The following is a 21,713-nucleotide window of genomic DNA, read 5'->3' on the forward strand; positions in this document are numbered from 1 at the left end:
ACTTAAAGCAGGGTTTCTCAACCTTGGCACTACTGACATTTGGGGCTGGATAATTTTTTGCTGTGGAGGACTGTCCTGTGCATTGTAGGATATTCAGTAGCACATCTGACCTCTACCAGCAGCTGTGAAAGCCAATAACATCTCCACTGTCAAAAGCCTCCTGGGGAAGAAAATTCTCTGCAGGCTGTGAGCAACTATTCCAAAGCATAAGGTTAATCATTATGCTATAGACCCACTTCCAACACAACCAGTCTTTCTACAGAAAAGTGGTGGTAGAAATGTATATATATTCACACACACATACACACACACACACACACACACAGAGTCATAAACAAGATGACCTTGGGAAACAGGTTCTGAGACTCTGATGTTTGACTACAGGAGGTTTGGAGCAGGGGAGTGTTCTTGGGAATCTCACCTGTGAAGGACCAAGGGAAACAGGACTGGGCAGAGGGAGAGCCACCAACAGTCCCATATCTGTCCTCACGTGGGAATCTGAGTGGAGCACCACAGCATCCGCTCAGACACATACATGAGTATTTTGATTGTTTCATTGTAACTCACTTAATATACATAAGCATGTAAACCAAGACTGGAAAGTGATAAGCAAATGACAATAATAGTACTTTAAATAATGGCTTTTTTTTTTCTTTTTTCAGAGTTGAAAACAAGGATGTTGCCATCAAACTGTTCTTACCATTTAAAAGAAGTGCTGAGGTCTCAGAAAATATAATTCATAGCTTTAAAACACCATGTATTATATATTCACATCGTTATAAATGATCCCCAAACCTGCTTATCTGCCCTAAAACACAGGGAGCATCCTTTCATAGCCATGCCAGGTACTGTTCTAAGCACTATTATGTGTGCTAACTTATTATAACAAATCTTCTCAATAACCAGAGGGTGGGGACCTTTATTAACTCCATTTTACAGAGAAGGAAATTGAGTTTCCAAGAGTTTAAGTAACTCAAGATCTACGTGACCTAAAAGTGGTAAAACTGGGACTTGAACCCATGTACTCACAAATCCTGGCTCTTACCAACCCTGCTTGACCACTTACTTCATCCATTTATTTCACATTGTACCCCTGATGTTCCCTGGCAATGGCAGTAATTTGTCTTCTCAGATTTTTTCTTTAAAAACAAAACCAAACAGAGGAGGAATCAAGACGGTGGAGAGGTAGGACGTGGAGCTCACCTCCTCCCACATGTACATCAAAAGTACATCCACAAGTGGAACGATTAACACAGATCATCTACTGAGCACTGGTGGAAGACCTCAGACTTTCCAAAGGGCCAGAAAACCTCTGCACAGCTGAGTAGAACAAAAGAAAAAAGAAAACCAAACCAAACAAGAACAGTAGAGCAATAAAGCTCTCAGTGTAAGACTATGCTAAGAGATAGAAAGAATGCCTTCAAATTTCATACCTTAAAGTTTTTTAAAATTTAAAGACTTGGATGCCAATGGAGATTGTGGGCCAAGTTATGCTATTTTCAAGAATCGACTCTCTTCTCTTGCCTCAACACAAAACAGCCAGTTTTATAGATACCACTTTGAGAGACGATTCTCTTAGAATCAAAGCTTCACCTTGGCAAGGGGCCTAGGAGGACTCAAACTCCTCTGGGACTTAAGAAGGAATCGCCTCCAAGCTAACTCACTAAGGACCATTACTTATCCTCCAGGCACTATAGAAAAATTGGAACTCGTATCCATTAGCACTCAACAGGCAAACATTATTTCACCAAATAATCTGACTGAACATCTATATCCTATATTCAAAATGCCCAGCCAACCTCAAAAAATGGTCTTTTTCAGGGACTTCCCTGGTGGTCCAGCGGCTAAACCTCCACATTCCCAATGCAAGGGGCCTGGTGTTGGATCCCTGAGTAGGGAACTAGATCCCATATGCTGCAACTAAGATCTTGTATGGCACAACTAAAGATCCAGTGTGCCACAACTAAGATCCGGCACAGTCAAATAAATCAATAACAATATTTTTTAAAAAGGTATTTTTCTCCCCCAAATCATCATGTCCTTTACAGTGGCCAGGGCCTTAAGAACATTCGTCTTCCCACAGGGACACGCAATGTATGTGACAGGTGAACAAGGCCTTCAAAAAGTCCATAGGTCAGTCACCTCTGTAGATACTTTATTTGAAATGGAATGCATTTTGAAAATATGAACTATGAATCACAACTCTCCAACATCACTTAAAAGACATATTTACACAAATTATGACCATTTCATTAAGTTCACAAATGTGATAGCTTGTAAAGCATTTGGTTCATGGTGATGCTTGCATATCCTGAAACTTGAAGCAGAAGACTGATAGGGGAATGTTAACAGACAATTGTTTCATCTTTCTTCTCAAAATAAATACAATGATGCGGAAGGACAACCTGTTGTTAAAAATCTGTTTCCCTACCACCCACCCAGCTGATCACTGGGAGGCCAGCTTCAAAACAGGTAGGAGTTTTTATGTAGCTGTTTCTAATGGTCCAGAGTCCACTTGCTTCCCGCATCAGAGAATAATGCCCTTTGCAAGAAACCCTGTTGGACGCTATACTCCATTTGGCAGATATCCTGCCAACAAAGTCACATCACTTTGTCATTCAGTCTTAAGTAAGCCCAAATTGGCCATTCAGCACTGCAGATCAAAATTTACCCTTTAAATTGTCAAAAAATTAGAAAAATAAAACCCAACCAACACAATTCAATACATCTTAAGTGGCTTTAGGTAAATGGTGTATTTCTCTTTAAAGAATCATTGATGGATTCAATATTGAGCTCTATAATTTCCAAATTTAAATTTTATTCTACTGAGGCATTTTATTGGTAAGGCAAAACCAATTAATTTGACATTTATTTTAAAAAAAGGAAAAGAGGCTCTCGGGCCCATCCTCAACCTATGAAGCTCTATTTTCTACAAGATTGCTCTAGTTTCATTCAGGTCTTAGATCTCTCTTGTAAACCTGCCACTGAACATGGCAGTGTAAACACTTGGAGCCAAATTAAAACCAATTTACTATCCTGGGGGACAGAAAATAAGTGATGTGTTTGAACTCATACACTGGCAACAAACTCATACAGTGTCAGCTTTAAATGAGAAATTTTTAATAGTGTTTGGCAAAAGCGAGTTAAAACAGGCCTCTCAGCTTAAGCCAGACTTCCTAACAGTGTTTAGGTGTTAAAAGGAACTTTTTTTTTTTAAATACTTTTTCGGCCGCATATCGGGGCATGTGGGATGTTAGTTCCCTGACCAGGGATTGAACCTCCGCCCCTTGCATTGGAAGCGCAGTCTCAACCACTGGGGCACCAGGGAATTCCCAAGAGGAACTTCTCAGCAGCAAGTCGGGCTTCATTTTGCTTTTGTTTTGCAGAAGGAAATGGCAACTCACTCCAATATTCTTGGCTGGAGAATTCCAAGGACAGAGGAGCCCTGATGGGCTACAGTCCATGGCGTCCCAGAGTCGGACACAACTGAGCAACTTGCTTTTTACTTTCGCTTCTATGAAAAAACATGTGAAACCAGATTATAAAGTTGGTTTGATTTCTAACATGATGAGAGAACCCCCCTTCCTCTATGGGGGAAATGTTCGTTTTGAAAGGGCCCTTTATATCCATTTTCTCTCTGACCTCAGTACTCCAGGCATACGCAGATCTGTGTGGATCTCCACTAAGAAAGTATGTCCAAGGAATTTTGTCATGAGGCACGGCCTGTCCCAGTGTTAGTTGTCCTCAGGGAATGGCACGACAGCAAGTAAAGGAAGCCCTGTGTGAGGCAAGAGAAGCTATCTCCTGGGTACTGGGAAGTTAGATATCTTTTCCTTCTTTCATTCATTTGTCCCAACAAATATTATTGAGCTCACTGAGTAAGGGGCTTCGTGCCGACACAAGTTCAAAGACAAAAAGGTGTTTCCAAAAAGGACATTTCTGTTACTTTCCCAACTTCTTACACTTTATGTTTATCTAAGAGGTAGGTTTTCTGTTGGACCTATCCTTTCCTTCCGTTTCTTGGGTCAAAAGAAGTATCTTTATCTTCCTCCATGAAGGTGATTTTCCAGGCCTCAGAAAACCCTTTCAGGTTTGTGTGCTCAATCATGTTCAACTCTTTGTGACCCCATGGACTGTAGCCAGCTAGGGTCCTCTGTCCATGGATTCTCCAGGCAAGAATACTGGAGTGGGTTGCCATGCCCCCCTCCAGGGGGTCTTCCAGACCCAGTGACTCTTGCGTCTCCTGCACTGGCAGGCGGACTCTTTACCACTGCGCCACCTGGGAAGATCCTAGGGTATCCAGAATACCTAGGTGGTTTGTATTGATTTCTTATAGGTGATACAAAGCCACCAACACATTCAATAATTTGCACCTGTTATTTTGTGTTGTTGTGTATTGTTAAGTACACTTGTTTTTTTGTTTGTTGTTCTGGAATAATTATTAAGCTGTAATAAGTGTTAGTTGCATAATAAAAACCACCCTATTATTCTCCCTTCTAACTTCTGAGTTGTCACAGTTAATACTAAGAAGGGTTCAGACTAGAGAGTCACTAAGAGAGTCAACTCAGTCACAGCAGAGCAAGGACTAAGGGCTACGGACAGATAAGACAAGGAACCATGATTCTGACGGCCGCACTATGAGCCAGAGCCACTGTGAGAAAGGAAAAATTCGAGCAGTTAGGAGGGAGCCTGCGCATACTTTTGTAAGCTAACATGCAAGTGCTTTTAAAAGCCTACCTGAATCTGAATTTTATAAGTATTTGCTATAGATTTAAATTTTTTTATAGCACAAGAATTTGAAAAAAAATCCTTTCATCTGAGAAAAAAGCTGTGGTTTAATGGGGTCATATGATCTGCATTTATTAAAATGAGAGTACAATGGGGTATTATTAAAAAGCACATCAGTAATTTCAAAGAAATCAAACCAAACTTGACTTAAGAACTCTTGAGATCTGCTCTCTGAGCTGCCCATCATATATATATATATATATTTTTTTTTTTTCTTTTTCCCCCCGCAACTGCAACTTCACCTTGAAGTGGGAGCCCACGTAAGTTCTGCTTGCCCCTTGGTTGAATTTTATTTTTTACCACTTCTTTGAGTCACAAATTTTCATCATTTAAATATTGTACTGAAAAGCAATTTGACCTTCAAACTCCTTTTTAGATGGAGGGAGAAAAAAGGTGCCTCTAGCATGAAATTCTATTTTCATTTCCTGACTATAGAACTTTAAGTGGTCTAACACTGACCATTCCAATTTAGAAGCTGGAAAAATTCTGATCAAGACTTTGTGAAAACGAAAATGGAAAACAGAGAGCTGTTAGTAAACCCATACAAGATAGGAAGTGATTTTCAGCCCCAAGAGGATTTGGTAGCATCTATGGCTCTTTTTTAAACTGAAGTAGCATCTGTACTTGTGGATTTTGACCATCCTTTTCATTTCACACAGAAGAGGGTTTGTTCTACCTTTAAAAGCACATCCTCTTCCCCCAACCATCCCAACCCCCAGGACTCCTGAAAGTTGCTGCTAAAACAAGACTGGGTTGTTTTCTTACTGCAAATCCACTGTTTATCCAGTCCTTCCTTTTTCAATTTCTGAGTTTAGTTAACCTAACAACAAAACACATAACCCTTGGATTTCTCACAGAGCAATAAAGAGCAAACAGTTGGTGTCTCTGGTCAATATTCTCAGAATGAAAACAAAAAGCTATGACTCCCAGTCCTTTGAAACATTTACAAATTGTATTTTAAACTATGAGATTCTAGAATATGCTTCTAGAACAAAGTGAAAGAAAGGCCAGGAAATGCGGTTCACATCAAGTGTGCCAAGCTCTTGAAGAAGGGTAATTTCTACTGTGGATAAGAGCACAAATGCTCTCTCAAACAACTGGAATTAATTCTTTCCCCCCACTACGTTTTTTGAAATGAAACATCTATGCATTCATACTCTGAAATCATAGAAAACTCATTATTAAACCCTCTACACAAAGATAATCTAAGCAAGGCTTTTCCTACAGCAGACCAAGTCCTTCTGTATATTCAGGATACGGTCATCTTGCCATCAACTGAGTTATGTATTAAATATTTTGAATTAGATATCATTACTACTGATTTCCTTTTAGAAAAGCAATTAAATGTTTATAATTACACCATTCTGAACATTTAACTTCTTTAAAAAGTTCTACACAAAACACATGTCTAAGGAGAAAAAAACTAATTTAAAAAAAAAAAAAACAGAACGAAAAGCCCACATAATATCACAGAGTTTAATTTCAACCACCTGGTATAACAATGAAGTGTCAGACCTTCTGAAAATGCCCTAGGAATAATGAATGAATTCTTGTGTTCCTCTGTACCACCTTTTTACTTTCTTCTTTCCTAAGACTACGACTTACTAAGGATAGGTTTTCGAAAATAAAGTTTCTTTTCTGGAAAATGGCCTACATTCAGAAATGTCTCAGAACAAGCATAAAAAAAAAAAACAAAACTAATAAATAATAAGTCAAAATACATTAAAATAAAATTACAGTACATCATCGAAGGTCCACCATACTGGAAGATCCTCTCAAAGGTTCATAAATAAAGCCTTCTGGACTCAAAATAATTTCCTGCATTGTGAAGAAGAGTATGCAGGAAGTAAGTGGAATCACGAGTTATCAGTCGGGTTCTGTTCAAACTACTTGATTTGGTGCGGGGTGGGGTGGGGGTGGAGATTTGTTCTCGATCCAAGTGAAGACAATAGAAAGGTGCTCGTCCCGCTTCCTCAAGGCCCCAAAACCTGGAAAGAAATGACACGGACGGAAGTGAGAAGCTTGGATTCCTACCAGACCCAGTTCTCTTGGCGCCTGTCCCGCGGACAAAGGAGCTCAGAAAAACACAGGGGTCGCTCCCTCGAGTGCCCAGACACAGTCCAGCGGCGCTGAAAGCGCCAGGAGGCAGCCCCGGCGCGGCCGGGGGGTGAGCAGCCCTGGACGCGAGCGGGGCGGCGCTGCGGGGACCTTCCTGCCCAGCCCGCGTCCCTCATCCTCCCCTCCCCACCCGGCCTCTGCTGCCTCCAACTGTGCCCTTCTCTCCACCTCCCAGAAACCTAGGTTAACTTCTCCCTTTCCCACCCAAGGGCAGAACCCGTGAACAGGCTTCCGACTCCTGTAACAACCCCAGACGCGCTCCCCGGACCCGCGCCGACCTTACCGCGTCCGGGCCGGGTGCTGCCCTCTTCAGGCCGAGTTGGAGGTGCTGCGGAGGAGCCGGTGGCCGTGCGCCTGCGAGAGCGGTGGTGGGCGCGGGTGCGGTAGTGGGTGCGCGTGCGGATGCGAGTGCGGATGCGAATGCGGGTACGGATGAAGCGCCTGCGGCTTCGGTTGAGGCTGGGGTTTGGGTTGGGGCTGCGGTTTGGGTTGGGGCTGCGGCTGGGCTTGGGACTGAGGCTGCGGCTGGGCTTGGGTTTGGGGCTGAAGCGGCTGCGGCTGCGGAGGCTGTTGCTGGACCAAGTGCTGCTGCTTCTGCCGCGTGGACTTGACCGCCAGGATGGCCTGGCGATTCTTGTACTGCACCATCTGCAACGTGATCTCGGCGTTCCAGCCCTGGTCCTGCGGGCACCGAAAGTCGATCTCCTTGCCCTCAGCCATCACCACCGTGAAGTACATGTACTTGCCCTTGCGCTCCACGCAGTCCACGGTCTTCATGTTGGAAAAGTGCAATTCCTTGAGCTTGACCGGCGGCTCGAGGCTGGCCACGGCGGGGCCTCCGGGTTGGGACGGCTCGACCGACCCCTGCCCGGGCTGTTGCTGTTGCTGGTGCTGGTGCAGCTGTTTGGGCGGGATGAGCAGCAGCCCCTCCTCGGTGAGGATGCAGCACTTTTTCTTCCAGAGCTGCAGCAGCCCGTCGCTGCGCTTCTCCAACACCCCCTCCTTCAGCGCCTTGCAGCCGCTGCTCTCCAACATCCTCCCGGCATAGGGGGCGCCGCCGCTCGGCTCGGCCTCTCCACTTCCAGCCGTCCGAGTCGGGGGCAGCAGCAGCAGCCGCGCGCCGTCCTCGCCCCAACGGCTCCCGCGGCCTCCCGGCCGGAGGGCGCAAAGGAGGCTAACTCGCAGAAAGCAGAGCGGCGGCGGCGGCGGCGGCGGCTCGGGGTCCGGGCAGCAGGGCAGCCGCGTTCTGATGCGCCACAAGGTCCCGGAGCAGCGAGCCGCCGGGCCTGGGCCGTCCTCTTGCGAGCGCTCACTGAAGGGCACTGGCCGGGCCCCCTCGCGGCGCTTTTGAATGGGCCATACCCCCCACCCCCGAGTGACACCCAGCGGAAAAGGCGGCTCCTGGCGCCCGCGCCGCGGGGGAAAGCCCAGCTCGGAGAGGCGCTCTGCCGCCGGCGCGCGCCTCATTCACTTGGGGCCTTTCCAAAGCCGGCCGCGTCCACGCCCCCCGCGTCCCTCGCTCCGCCTCCCGCCGCCCACTCGCTTCCGCGCTCCTTCCCCAGGCGGGCGGCCGGGACGCGAGCCCCGGAAACTCGTCTCCTCCGCCCCGGGCCGCGGCAGAGGGCGCGCCGACTGCCGGGCAAAGAATGCCGACGCGCAGAGGGCGCCGAGAGACCATCCTCAGCCGTCGCGCCTCTCCGCCCGGCGGGGCTTTCCGCGAACAGCCTCGGGTGGGCAGGGGACTGCAGAAGTGGGCGCAGCTGCCAGACTGCCGGGCACGCCGGTCTGACCCTCTGCGCTCCAGAACTAGCCCTGGGGATTCGTGCTGGGCTCCGAAATCTCGCAGACCCCGGTCCAGCCCTGGGCCAGCGAGGAACTGGCGCTGAGGTTCGCAAGCCGCGGAGTCCCGCGAACTGTGCCTCTTCCGGACCCCACGTAGGCATCTTAGTGCAAAGGGCGGGAGGACACGGTGTCTTTACACCCACACTCGCTTATGGTCACTACCCAGCTCTTCTTAGAGAGGCTGATTGTTAGAGCAACCGTCCGTCCCTTTTGGAGTGGAGAAAGGGGACCCACTGGAAATGACATCTTGCCTTCCTTTTTTCGAGCCTGGAGCGCAGGCACTCCCTTATCTTACGTGACACAAGCCCTTGGGCTTCCTCTTGACCCATCCGTACAGCCTGCAGTCTCTCACAACAATAACTACAAATTGGGGTAACATCCGGTTCTGAGATCACGCACTTTAACCTCCAAACGGCAGGTTGGCCTCCGTGGACCCGTATCTTTGCAAACGCCGAACAGTTGGTATCTCTTCTGATCTCATTTATCTGTAACCCCGGGGAAGGTCATTCTGTGCTTGCCCCTAGCTCCCCCTACTCCATTTAAGCAATTACTATAGAAATTCTGGGGAAACAAAGCAGATTAAAGACCATAAACCGAAACCAAACCTCTTACGGAAATGTATTAGAGAATCCCAACTATGTACCCATCCTGAAAAACATGAAGAATTACACAGAAGAAATTAATGAGGGGTGGACAAGTCAGAGTTGGTCAGGGTAACAGGAAAGGCTGCTCCTTGTGCTCAAGAAGAAGCAGAGCTGAGTTCATCTGTAGTGTCTGTCATCTGGCTGGAACAAAGAATTCAAGGGGGAAGAAGAGACAGATGAGCTTGGAGAGCCTCACAAGAGTCAAATTCTTTCTGTGTCACGCTTAAGAAATTCGAGGTTCATCCCAAGGTAATAGAGAACAAAGGATAACTTTTAATCACGGGAGGGTCCTGAATCTCAATGAAAGGAACAATGTTTCAGCACAGAAAACAATTCCAGCACAGTCCTGAGACCCACTGAACTGCACTTAGCCGGTTCTCAGGGCCTTCACATTGTTGATAGATGAGCAGTCTTTGAAGAAGAAAAGCGATTAAAATCATGTAAAGATCTCTAGTAAGGTTACATTAAAACAATTCTGTATAACAATGACAAACACTACACCTGATATCTCAGTTTTTCCCCTGCCTTTGCAGGGCAAGTGAGCATTCCAAAGAATTTCCACATGACCAGCTGTTCATCTTTTTAACAGAATGCCATTCTTCAGCTCCTTTAGAAAGGATCCTTCCTTTAAACGTGTGATTCAGAGTCTCTGAGGCAGGTGTAGTGGGGAAAGACATTTCATATGGAAAAATGATGTAATACAGAATTGACTGGCTAAAAGTAAGCCATATTCTGGCAACCCAAGACATTTTCTTAAGAGAAACAATGTTCTGGTGTTATCTAACCTGCAGTTTATCAGGATGCATCAAATGCATTCTATCTCAATTACTTTAAAATGTCTAACCAAACAGCATAATTTTAAAAAGCACTTCTTATATAACTAGAGACTTTCAAACTCAGAATTTCCAGTTGGCTATCTGATAACTTAGTGAACAGTTCGGAAATAGTTTGCCTTCTCCAACCACGTGCGAGTGTGCTCAGTCGTGGCTGCAGTCTTTGCAATCCCATGGACCAGGCTCCTCTGTCTAAGGGATTCTCTAGGCAAGAATTCTGGAGTGGGTTGCCGTTTCCTCCTCCAGGGGATCAAACCTGTGTCTCCTGCATTGGCAGGCATGTTCTTTACCACTGTGCCACTTGGGAAGCTCTCCAACCACACAGTGCAACTGATTACTGGAAATCTCAGTAATATAATACAGAAATTTTGACTAACTTCAATTTCACTAGTCACCACCAACTCATAAAAACGGCCATATTACCATTTTTAAAGACAATTTATTTTACAGAAAATAACAGGATATAATTGTCCCCGTTCCCCTCCCCCACAACTTCAGGTGTAGATAATGAATACCTACAAATGTCGCTTAAAAATTACTGAAGTTTAGAAAGCTAAGTCGTTGCTCTGGTAAACAAGTCTGAAACAGCTAAGTCAAAATGGATGTTATAGTCAACTGCGTCAAGTTGTCTATCAGCAGCATCTGATAGAGTTGGTCCTCTTCTGCTCTAGAAAACAGCTCTTCACTGGCTTCAAGGACATCGCTTAGCTTGCTTTCTCCCTCCCTAGTCACATGGCCTGTCTCCTCTATAGGTTCCTCCTCTTCCCAATCTTTTAATGACTGCCCCAAAGCTCAGCACGTGGTTCAACCCTCATTCCCATGTTGATCGCATCCAGTCTTATTCTCAATAACATATGTATACCCAAGACTCCCCAAATTATATCCAACTGCTTGTTACCAAAGAATAAAACAAAAACTATCGCCAAAGTTTAAAAAAAAAAAAAAAAGGCAACACCCTGGGCAAGGGAGCACATACTGGTGAAGACTACTGGTGAGTAGTCTGTTAGAGGAAAAAGTCTGAGGTTTATTTATTGGTCATAGAAAGCAGAGTTCCTAGAGCATTTGCTAAAAAAATAAGATAGTGTGCTGGATAGGATGGAGTCCATAGGCTTATATACAATTGGCTCGATTGTCCATAGGCTTATATACTAATCATGGACAGAATCAGTTCAGTAAGGGTTTGGAGTCATTTAAAGTTCGTGGTTTTTGAAGCGACTTTGCTGGTTCGTATAGCTGTAATGAAAAATTGCCTTCAGTTTTTATATATTCCAAGCCACTGTTACTGTAAATTGATCTTCTTTTTCCCTCTACTATTGGGTGTCTAACAGAGACACCCAATATGTGCTTATCTCCTCACCCTGACCTGTTCTACCTACCTACAATCCCTTCCCGGTACACAGCAGTTATCTGTACAGCTGCTCAAGCCAAAACCCATGGAGTGGTGCTGCCCTTAAAACAAACTGAGAGAAGCCCTGAGCTTTGAAGAACCCATATTACACATCTATCTGGAACTCATATTCACCCTAGACTGCTAAGTCACTTCAGTCGTGTCCCACTCTGTGCGACCCCAGAGACGGCAGCCCACCAGGCTCCGCCATTCCTGGGATTCTCCAGGCAAGAACACTGGAGTGGGTTGCCATTTCCTTCTCCAATGCATCAAAGTGAGAAGTGGAAGTGAAATCGCTGTCATGTCTGACTCGGCGCGACCCCATGGACTGCAGCCTACTGGGCTCCTCCATCCATGGGATTTTCCAGGCAAGAGTACTGGAGTGGGTTGCCATTGCCTTCTCCATCACCCTAGACTAAGCTCTAGGTATTCAGGATTCTAAACACCCTGTCAAAATGACCTCAGCGATTTCTATCACCGTTGTGTGCACTGGTGTGTAAGGGAAGTGGACAGATTTTGAGCATGTAGGCTAAGGTGTTCACCCAAATGTGCATGAAGCCCCCTGCCATACAAATCAGAGGCAGGGATGGGAGAAGAAGGAAGGTGGGACACAGGTTGCTTGTAAGGAAGGTTCTGGCACAGGACTTTTAAGGATCTGAAATTCAAACCTGGCCTTCCACATACTTATGAAGGTTTATTTGGCAGAAGAGTAGCATGGGACATATTTTCAATGAACAAAACTTTTAAGGTATTTAACATTGGTGTCTCCATTGCACTCTTACCCCAGGATGGAAAATGTCTAGAAGCATGCCTGCCTTGCATGAACCCTTTCCTCACTTTCCAGTACCCAAACCACAAGTTGAATCAAGAAATCCCATCAGTTATGCCTTCAAATTACATCTATATTCTGTTCATCTCTCTGCTTCATTACCACCCTGATCACCTCTCCCCTGAATTACCACCATGGCCTAACTTGTCTCCCTGATCCTACCCTTGCTGTCTTATCATCTATATTATAATCTCTAAGTCATCCCAATCACTTTCTTCATCTTTGCTCAAATGTCATTTCAATGAAGACTTGCATAATCACTCTAAAACTGCAACCACGAATTTCCCTTAATTTTCCTCATAGCATGTATCAGTATTACCTCCTAACATAATGAATTTTCCCCAAACAGGGATGGAACCCACACCCCCTGCAGTGGAAACAGAGGCTTAACCACTGGACCACCAGGAGCAGTCCCTGGAGAACTTCATGGACAGAGGAGCCGGTGGGCTACAGTCCATGAGGTTACAGAGAGTCAAACACAACTGAGTGACTGACGAACGCTGTGGTTTTTGTTTTTGTTTTTATAATCTATAAATGCTATCTAAAATAAGTCCTACAAACCTTTTACCAAGCAACATGTAACTTAATGTTGAGAGGTATTTATGTATCACACTATTGCTTGCTTTTTTTTAAAGTCGCTTAGTCATGTTCGACTCTTTGCCACTCCATGGACTGTAGCCCACCAGGCTCCTCTATCCATGGAATTCCCCAGGCAAGAATACTGGAGTGGGTAGCTGTTCCCTTCTCCAGGAGATCTTCCCAACCCAGGGATCAAACCCAGGGCTCCCACATTGCAGATGGATTCCTTACCATCTGAGCCACCAGGGAAGCCCATTGCTTGCTAGTAGAATAATTAAAAAAACAAACAGTAATGGAACAGAATTGGTAGCAGTTTCTTAGTTGGCTGTCAGATATTTGCTTGAAAGTTCATTAATCAATACTGGCTTAAAGACATGTAACAGAACTTAGTTTTAGTGTTTACTTGATTACCAGATTGTAAAACTTTTAATCTATAAACTTCCTAATTTGAAATATAAACAAACTCATGAAAAATGTCACTAGTGAAGATGTGGATAGAGTTCAAGTATCTTTTAAGAAATAGTTAAAAGCAAAGGCCAAGTAAATCATGAAAATACAAGTCAGGTCATCTTCATCAGTGTATAAAAGCCCACATTCAGACCACATTTTAGATTTCTTAACCATTCATCTCTTCATTTTAAAACACTCTACTCAGTAAAAATACTGTATAAAAATGCCAGGTTGAAAAGCTTAATAAACAACTCTTGAGACTGTATACAGAGCTACCGGGTTTTCACAGATGTGGCCCTCTCATTCCCCTCCTTTACACCATGAATTGATGAACTGTGCCTCCTAGTGACCAATCTGTATAGCGCAGCTTGGAGCGATTCACACTAGTCAACAGTAATTCACCAGTCACCGTAAAGGTCCTCAGACAGCACTCAGTCAGCTGTCTCGTCCTGTTGATTCTGCCAAAACCAAAGTTTTAGGTGCTCACTCCTCACTCATGCTCTTGTAATACCACTTGAATCCAACCATTTGAATCCACACTAATATACCGTACTGCTAATATTTGTTAGAATAGAAAACATTCAATCTCATGTAAGAGAACATCCTAACTCCTTGCTCTAGCATGGAAAGCTGTCCACAGGACTGTAAAGCCCGACTTGCATTTACATTTCCTTCCACTCAACTTATCATCACTTACCTACTTGCGCTGTCTTTGCTCTTTCAAATCCTTAGTAACATTTCAAATTTTTCCAATGAATATTCCAATGAATATCCCACCTCTTAGCTTTCTTTAAGGCTTCCCTGGTGGCTCAGAGGTTAACTGTCTGCCTGCAATGCGGGAGACCTGGGTTCGATCCTGGGTTAGGAAGATCCTCTGGAGAAGGAAATGGCTTTCTTTAGGCTGAGTTAATTCCTTCCTAATCACACTGCAGTACTTCCAATCTGCTAAGCAGTTAACATTTGGGGTTAGTACTTGCATCACTGTACCTAGGGGCACAGTGACGTTGGTGGAGACTGCTGATTAAGTGCAAGCTGACAGCGCTCAAACTGAGACTAAATGTTAGTTCTGGCTAGAAACACACTAACATTCAAAACAAGGTACACAGGCTAAAGACATTTTACTGAAGACAGCAACTGAGTTCAGGAGAATCTGGTATTCATTAAAGACACTTACTAGAGTAATACTACCTTTTAAGTGATAAATGGAAATATGAAGGTGAATGAAATAGAACAGAAATTCAGCTCAGTATTGCCTACATTTGAGTAGGCAAAATTATGATCCTCTGAATTCTGGCAGAGTGGCAGTAGAGCAGCATGAAGTATTCCAGCGGCAGACAGTGGAAGCACTGGAACTTTTTAATCTTTGAGCACTGTGCTGGCAGATTAGCCTCTGCCTTTCAGTAAGAGCCTTAAACACCTCATGTTCTAAGTCCAATTCTACCCAAACTGGGTAAATGCTTGTTATTTACAACTCAAATATCTCATGGATAGCCAGTCTACAAACCTCTCTGAAGGGGCTAAAAAACATGGGGAACTCCCTCTTTTCCAATATAACACACAGTCTGAGAACAGACTTTTGTTTGATCATTACTGGTACCTGCAAAAAAATGAGTAAATCAGTAAATGAGAAAAGGCTTTTTTAGGTGGTAGAGGAAGAAAGGTACAAACAATGGGTATAGGTAACTTCAAAAATTTAAGGATGAAGGGAAAAGATGGTATGATAAAGTTGCTTGGGTGATGCAACAAAACGCAAGGTTACTTTCGAAAAGGAACTTGGGTTTTAAAGACAAAGGATAGGAAGGTGGCTGCTGCTGCTGCTAAGTTGCTTCAGTCGTGTCCGACTCTGTGCGACCCCATAGATGGCAGCCCAGCAGGCTCCCCCGTCCCTGGGATTCTCCAGGCAAGAACGCTGGAGTGGATTGCCATTGCCTTCTCCAATAGAAAGGTGGAAGATGGCTCAAAGATGACACAGTAACTGACAGAGAGCCAAGAGCAAAAGACAGAACTCTGTGCATGGCCAGGCTCAGGGAGATTATAAAACACTTTTTTTTTAACCAAAAGACAGAACTTTTTATGGCAAGCTTAGACACTGCCACTAAGCCCATCAGGAAAAGCAAACCCTCATCTTTGAGGCAATAGCAAAATCGCCACCCAACTCATGACTACAACGATTTAACAGTCAGCATCCTTTTAACAGGACAGAAACTGGGACATTTAGTAGTTCTTGTTTCTGAGATTCTATTTACCTTTGTGCTTAAGCCATTGTCGCAATCTCTCTTATGCAAGCAGTTCTAGGAAAAACACCACTAGGATAAAGTGAAAAGAAAAGCCCTGGATGATGGATAAGACTCCAGTCAGAAATCATCCCGAGGCTGTACTCCTAAGTTACCTTCCTGGAACTGGTTTACTTACTTCCAAAATGCAGCTGTTTGCTTCCTGTTTTCCAGGATATCCTCAATCCTTTTCTAAACCTGAAGCTCTTCAGCATGCACAGCTGATGTGGCTGTGATCCCAGCCTTTGTTCTCACAAATTTCACTTTGGCTTTAGATACCCAAGGTCTACAGCATTAACCAGATTCCGGCCCACCCCCCCACCCCCGTGCTGGAAGCACTGATCAGACTCATCCCTTAGGACCGCTGGATGCCAGGTGGATTTTACCTCCTCTAGCACTCCCTGCTGTCCAAAACCTGCACATCATGGGCCAGAGTGCCAGCACCGATTTCAGACAAGAAAGCAACTGTACAGATGGAAGCCACGTGTCAAGCACAGCAAAGCAGAGGATGAAACTCACTCAGGTGAGAACACAGGCAAAGGCCAAAAAAGCTGACATCAAACAGACTCCAACACAATCAACTGTGCAACCCTACTATTTAACTTTTATCCTACATACAGAGAGGGAACTACCATCCTCAGACAAGTATTAGTATTAAATAAAACATTATCCCTATTATCTTAAATATCTGAATACACATTTGGGGTTTTCTTAAAGATGCTGATGAAGATTTACATGGCAAAGCCTTACGCAGTCTGAAATACAAACAGTACAGCAATGAAACTTCCTTCTGAACTTCTAACTATAGATCACACCCATCCTTTGAAGAGAAATGCATACTTTATGGTATGGTTGCATACGGATCTGCAAGCAGATCCAACCAGTCAATCCTAAAGGAAATCGGTCCTGAATATTCATTGGAAGGACCGATGCTCAAGTTGAAAGCCCAATAGTCTGGCCACCTAATGCAAAGAATCTGCTCATTGGCAAAGACCCTGATGCTAGGAAAGATTGCGGGCAGGAGGAGAAAGGGGCACCAGAGGATGAGATGGTTGGATGGCATCACCGACTCGATGGACAAGGGTGTGAGCAAGCTCTGGGAGTTGGTGATGGACAGGGAAGCCTGGCATCCTGCAGTCCATGGGGTTGCAAAGAGTCAGACACGACTGAGTGACTGAATTGATGATATGGTGGGATGGCATCACTGACTCAGTGGACATAAATATGAGCAAATTCCAGGATGGCGAAGGACAGGGAAGCCTGGCATGCTGCAGGCGTGGGGTCACAGAGTCAGACAGGACTTAGCAACTGAACATCAACAATAGAGAAATGATGTCTAACTTTTTGTTACTGTTATTAGATTACCATTCTTTCCATACAATTTTTCCTTGCTCTTGTTAGCAGTGGCAAACAGTTTTCAACAAGATGGATGCTTTCAAAAGTGGACTTTGAAATGACAACAGAAATTATGCTAAAAATTGTCAGGACAGGGAAGCTTGGAGTGCTGCAGTTCATGGCGTCAGAGTCGGACAGGACTTGGTGACTGAACTTTACCAATCAAGCTTGACATTATCATGATCCAGAATGACCTAATTATGTGTAAATTTGGTAATCTTTGCAACTCCGTGACTGTAGCCTGCCAAGCACCTCTCTCCATGGGGATTTTCCAGGCAACAATACTGGAGTGGGTTGCCATGCCCTCTTCCAGGGGATCTTCCCAACCCAGGGATCGAACCCAAATCTCCCACATTGCGGGGGGGTTCTTTACTGTCTGAGCCACCATGTCTGACCTTTGTAATCTTGACTGTCCAGATAAATTCGAATTGAGTCCAGTATGATAAAGTAAAACATTCTTTCTCCATAAATAGGCATACAATATATAATTTAACCTTTCTGCATGTTTTAACACATTTGGGAAACTTTTGCAGCTTTTATCACTACTATTATAGCCAACTGTAACAAAGACAAATTATGGCCACTACAAGATTCCAGTTCCTCTCATCTTCCCCAAATTTTATTTCACCAGCAACATGGTGAGATCTCTCGCATTAAACTTTGGTGGGTTTGACTGTAACCAAGAGTACAGAAGAGACGACTTCCAAGGGTAGGTCTTGGAAAGGATAAAACTTCCTAATTCTTAAAACCTAGCCATCATGCTATGGAGCCAAGTCTAGGCCGAGTTCTGGCCACATCCCAGCTGAAGTCCCATCCAGCACTGACCACCTGATTCTAGTCCCCAGCCTTCAAAGCTGCCCCAGATGATGCTCTGTAGAGTGAAAATGAACTACTCAAGCGGTCAGAAAACATACATCTTGTTGATGCTTTAAGTTTGAAGAGTGGTTCTGTTATGCATTGTAGTACTAGGTAACTACAACCATTGATTCAACTCTCCACACTCCCACTGAGATGGCAGAATATACACAACCTAGTTTTGTGCTTTTACTGGTTTTCTCCAAACAAGTCAGAATGTAGTCTGTATGCAGAAACGTGACAACTACCAAGGATCTTAAAGCATCTTGGTTGACTAAGTGACTGAACTGAGAATCAGTCACTTCATCTACCACATGGCCCCATTCAGTATCATGGGTGGTAAGCTGGTAGGCGACCAGATAAACCCTAGCTGCTTGATGCATTTGTTGTACAAAAATCTTCTGTACCCCTATCATCTTCCTGGCCCCAAACCAGAAGCTTGGGAATCCAGCAGTGAAAAAGCATTCCTATAGTAGCACTTCTTGAACAGTTAAAACCAGGTAAGAACTAAGAAACCAAATAAAGTACATTTTAATTCAATGAAAAAAGAGACTATTGAGCTAATGAGATAAAATGCACACAAGACTCAGTAGAAGGAAGTGAAAGAAAAGGCAGCCAAGCATAACTGAAATAGAACAAAAATACAAGTTAAACAGAACGGGTTTTTGACATTTAAGTTGTTCTAAAGATTCTAGGTCCACTCACCAAACCAACTGAATAGCAAAGACAACAAGCCTAATTCAAGTTTAAAACCACATCTGGACTGAAGACAGACACCCACCATGGCCAGGAATCAAGGGAAATAAATGTTAGTGATGGAGACGGATGGGCTGGGTCATGATAGCTTGGAAGTTTTGGAGCAAGAGGTATCAACCAAATTTCATTTAATTTTACTCTGTATGATTTCTGGATTTAACAAAGGAAAATAAATCAGCTTTTAAAAAATATTAATTTTAAAAACTGACTTTACATAAGGGTAACAAATCATTTTTTCTATTTTTACCTTTATATAATATAAAAATCCCTCAAAATGGGGCCACAGATTTATATTTATTATCCAGTCTTAGTCTCAGGGTTCTTTGGTACACAGAGGGCCAGCCATCTCTTAGCCAAGAGCCATTTTGCCTTTAGTACCAAACATCAGAACAGAAAAAAAAACCAACTACTTTTGAAACTGTCAGAATCAATTATCCAAGATGATCCAAACCAAATTCTAGGTTTTCTTAGTTTAGGAGACACGTTTACTAGTTGCTCATTATGTATTAAAACATGTGTATCAGGTTCTACGTGCTGTTGAACTACTTCAACAACCAATGTGTTCCCAACAACCAATGTGTTCCCAGTGCCCACAATCAAAACAATGAAGCTGAAAGAACAAGTGGTCAATGAACTCCAAACTTGTATTTAACCATTCTACTACCCAATGTATCAACTATTTTATTCCCATGCTCATTAAAAATAGATGATTACAGTACTTGTTTAGGGCTGCAAGGTTTTTAGTCTGAGCTTTTCTACTTTTATTCCTTTCTTCTTCCTATGGAGCAACCTCACGTATAATTCCCAGCTGGATCAACTATTTCCAACCCTATCTGTTCCAAGGTAATTACAATTATGTACTGGAATAAGGCTAGAATAAAATTCTAATATGTTGGATTAACTTTGAGGTTTTCTGTGTGTACTAAGGTTTTACTGTTATTTCCTAAGACTGTCACCTGAAAGGACCTAGAAAAAAGAACATCCCAGGAACAAGCAAACTCACCATCTAGTCTTGGTTTCCAAGTATAACTCCCATTGAAGGGAACCAGGGATCCTTGGGGAAAGAGCCGGTTTCAGAGGCAGGACCAAAAAAAGCCCATGATAAACCCAGAAAGGGCTGCCCTGGTGGCTCAGTGGTAAAGAATTTGCTTGCAATGCAGGTGATGCAGGAGACATGGGTTCCAATCCCTGATCCAGGAAGATCCCCTGGGCAATGGAAACGGCAACCCACTCAGGCAACCTTGCCTGGAGAAGCCCTTGGACAGAGAAGTCTGGGGGGCTACAGTCCATGGGGGCAGACATGACTTAGCGAATGAGTTTTGAGATTGAAGTGCAGAAAATCTTTTTGAGCTACAAAGTATGCAAGTGTGCAAATGATGGACGCACAGAAAGCACAAAGGAACCAGCTTTAAAAGGACACCACTGATCGAATCTGAGATGATTTAAGCATCAAACTGCATTATATGTTGTAAAATTTTCTGATTTTAATTGTACTGTGACCTCTAAGAATGTCATCCTACTGAAAAAATACAGCATTTAGAGGATAAAGGGGCACAATGTCTACGACACTGCCAAATAGCTTAGGAAAAGGATAAATGCATAAATTTAGAACTGTGTAGAAACTCAGTAAATGGCGATTTTGTGTCAAAGAATATGCAGGAATTCCTTTAAAGACTATAATTTTAGAGTTAAGAGAAAAGTTGCAATATTGATAAGGGCTCCCCACAAAAAGCAACCTGGAAATGTAAGCAGATTCGTTGCAGATAGCCTTGAATCTATTTTTTAAACAGTTTCATCCCTTACTCTGACACACTACTCTTAACTTCAGTCCTAGCCTCTAACCAGCGCCACTGTTCTTTACAGTTGACTCGGTCGTAGCCTGTCTTAGTCATCCTCATCGCCACGATCCCTTGGAGCCTTCTGGCCCGGTTCCTGTAAGCCTCCCATTCTTACTGCCTTGCAGGCGCTGTGGACAGTCCTACTTCAGGACCTTCATGGTCCTGTGCTCACCTTCAGCTGCTCTGTCCTCCATCCCTTGCGACACAGATTTGTACTCCCAGCTAAAAGCACAAGATCTGAGTATTTTAGCAGACATGACCAGTCCATAAAGTTTCTAAACCACAATCACCTGAAGTTCATTAATAAAAAACACATGAGTATTAATACCACCAATTCTGGATATGAGATCTGCCGCTTCTGGCACTGGCATTTTTCAACACTTAGACCCAGTTACTTGTTTTTAAATTTAAAAACAGCCTTTCTGAAGGACCAAGGTGGCAGATGTGGATCAGAAGCAGCAGTGGACCTTCTGTAAGCTCACCTCTTGAGTCCTGGACCACAACCCACCGCTGGGCATGACCTGTGAGCAGCAAACAGTTCACAGGATGCAAGAGGCAGAGGCGGCAGCAACCAGCTCGAGGCTAAAGCACCTACTCAAGGCCAGGTAGGTAGGAGGCTAGAGGTGCTGAGTTTCAAAATAATAAAGCTCTACAAAAGCTATAAACTCTCATTTTTCAATATGAAAATTAAGCAATATGATTACCAACTTATTTCCTGCTGGCAATTTATTGTTGCTAAATTGTTAAGCTCCATTTCTCATTTATTTCACACTTAAGAAAATTTAGTCAATACCTCAATTTCTTAAAAAGCTGAAAAACAAAGTACAGTAGTATAATGTAAAATGGAAGAAACAAAAGATACAGCTTATATTGTATTTTTGAAAATATAATTAACTGAATACATCAATTTTCCTAATAAACATTTATCCTTAAAAGTAATTCCACATCCCAACAAAGATGTTTCCATTTCTCTGAAGTCAGTAAGCAATCCTTAATTAGTCCAAGAACTTGGCTTTTCCTCGAAGTTAAATTTTTAGCATCTGGATTTTTAAACTAGTATACAAAACCACCACTATATATGTTAATTTTTCCATTATCATTTACATTTACTTTTCAGCTATTAGAG

At 43.6% G+C, this 21,713-nt stretch overlaps 1 protein-coding gene across 2 annotated transcripts; it reads right to left on the reverse strand.

Moving 5' to 3' along the window:
* Positions 1–5,721: 5,721 nt before the first annotated feature.
* Positions 5,722–8,379, reverse strand: PHLDA1 (pleckstrin homology like domain family A member 1). Of its 2 annotated transcripts, none has more exons than XM_081483850.1 (2): positions 7,190–8,379; positions 5,722–6,776 (listed from the first exon to the last, which is right to left on the reverse strand). In XM_081483850.1, exon 1 carries the CDS (start codon positions 8,371–8,373, stop codon positions 7,216–7,218), a length of 1,158 nt encoding a protein of 385 aa, XP_081339976.1. In that variant the 5' UTR covers positions 8,374–8,379; the 3' UTR covers positions 5,722–6,776; positions 7,190–7,215. The 2 variants fall into 2 exon arrangements, with proteins under 2 accessions (XP_081339976.1, XP_081339977.1); XM_081483851.1 differs by having other exon boundaries at positions 7,185–8,379.
* Between the last annotated feature and the right edge of the window lie 13,334 nt (positions 8,380–21,713).

The sequence above is a fragment of the Giraffa tippelskirchi genome, chromosome 4 (assembly GCF_054371585.1).
Source record: "Giraffa tippelskirchi isolate mGirTip1 chromosome 4, T2T-mGirTip1v1.2.pri, whole genome shotgun sequence".
Lineage (NCBI taxonomy): Eukaryota > Metazoa > Chordata > Mammalia > Artiodactyla > Giraffidae > Giraffa > Giraffa tippelskirchi.

Bases quoted from the DNA above. Each gene is read 5' to 3' on its own strand.
- PHLDA1 (XM_081483850.1), bottom strand. From the start codon at position 8,373: ATGAGGCGCGCGCCGGCGGCAGAGCGCCTCTCCGAGCTGGGCTTTCCC.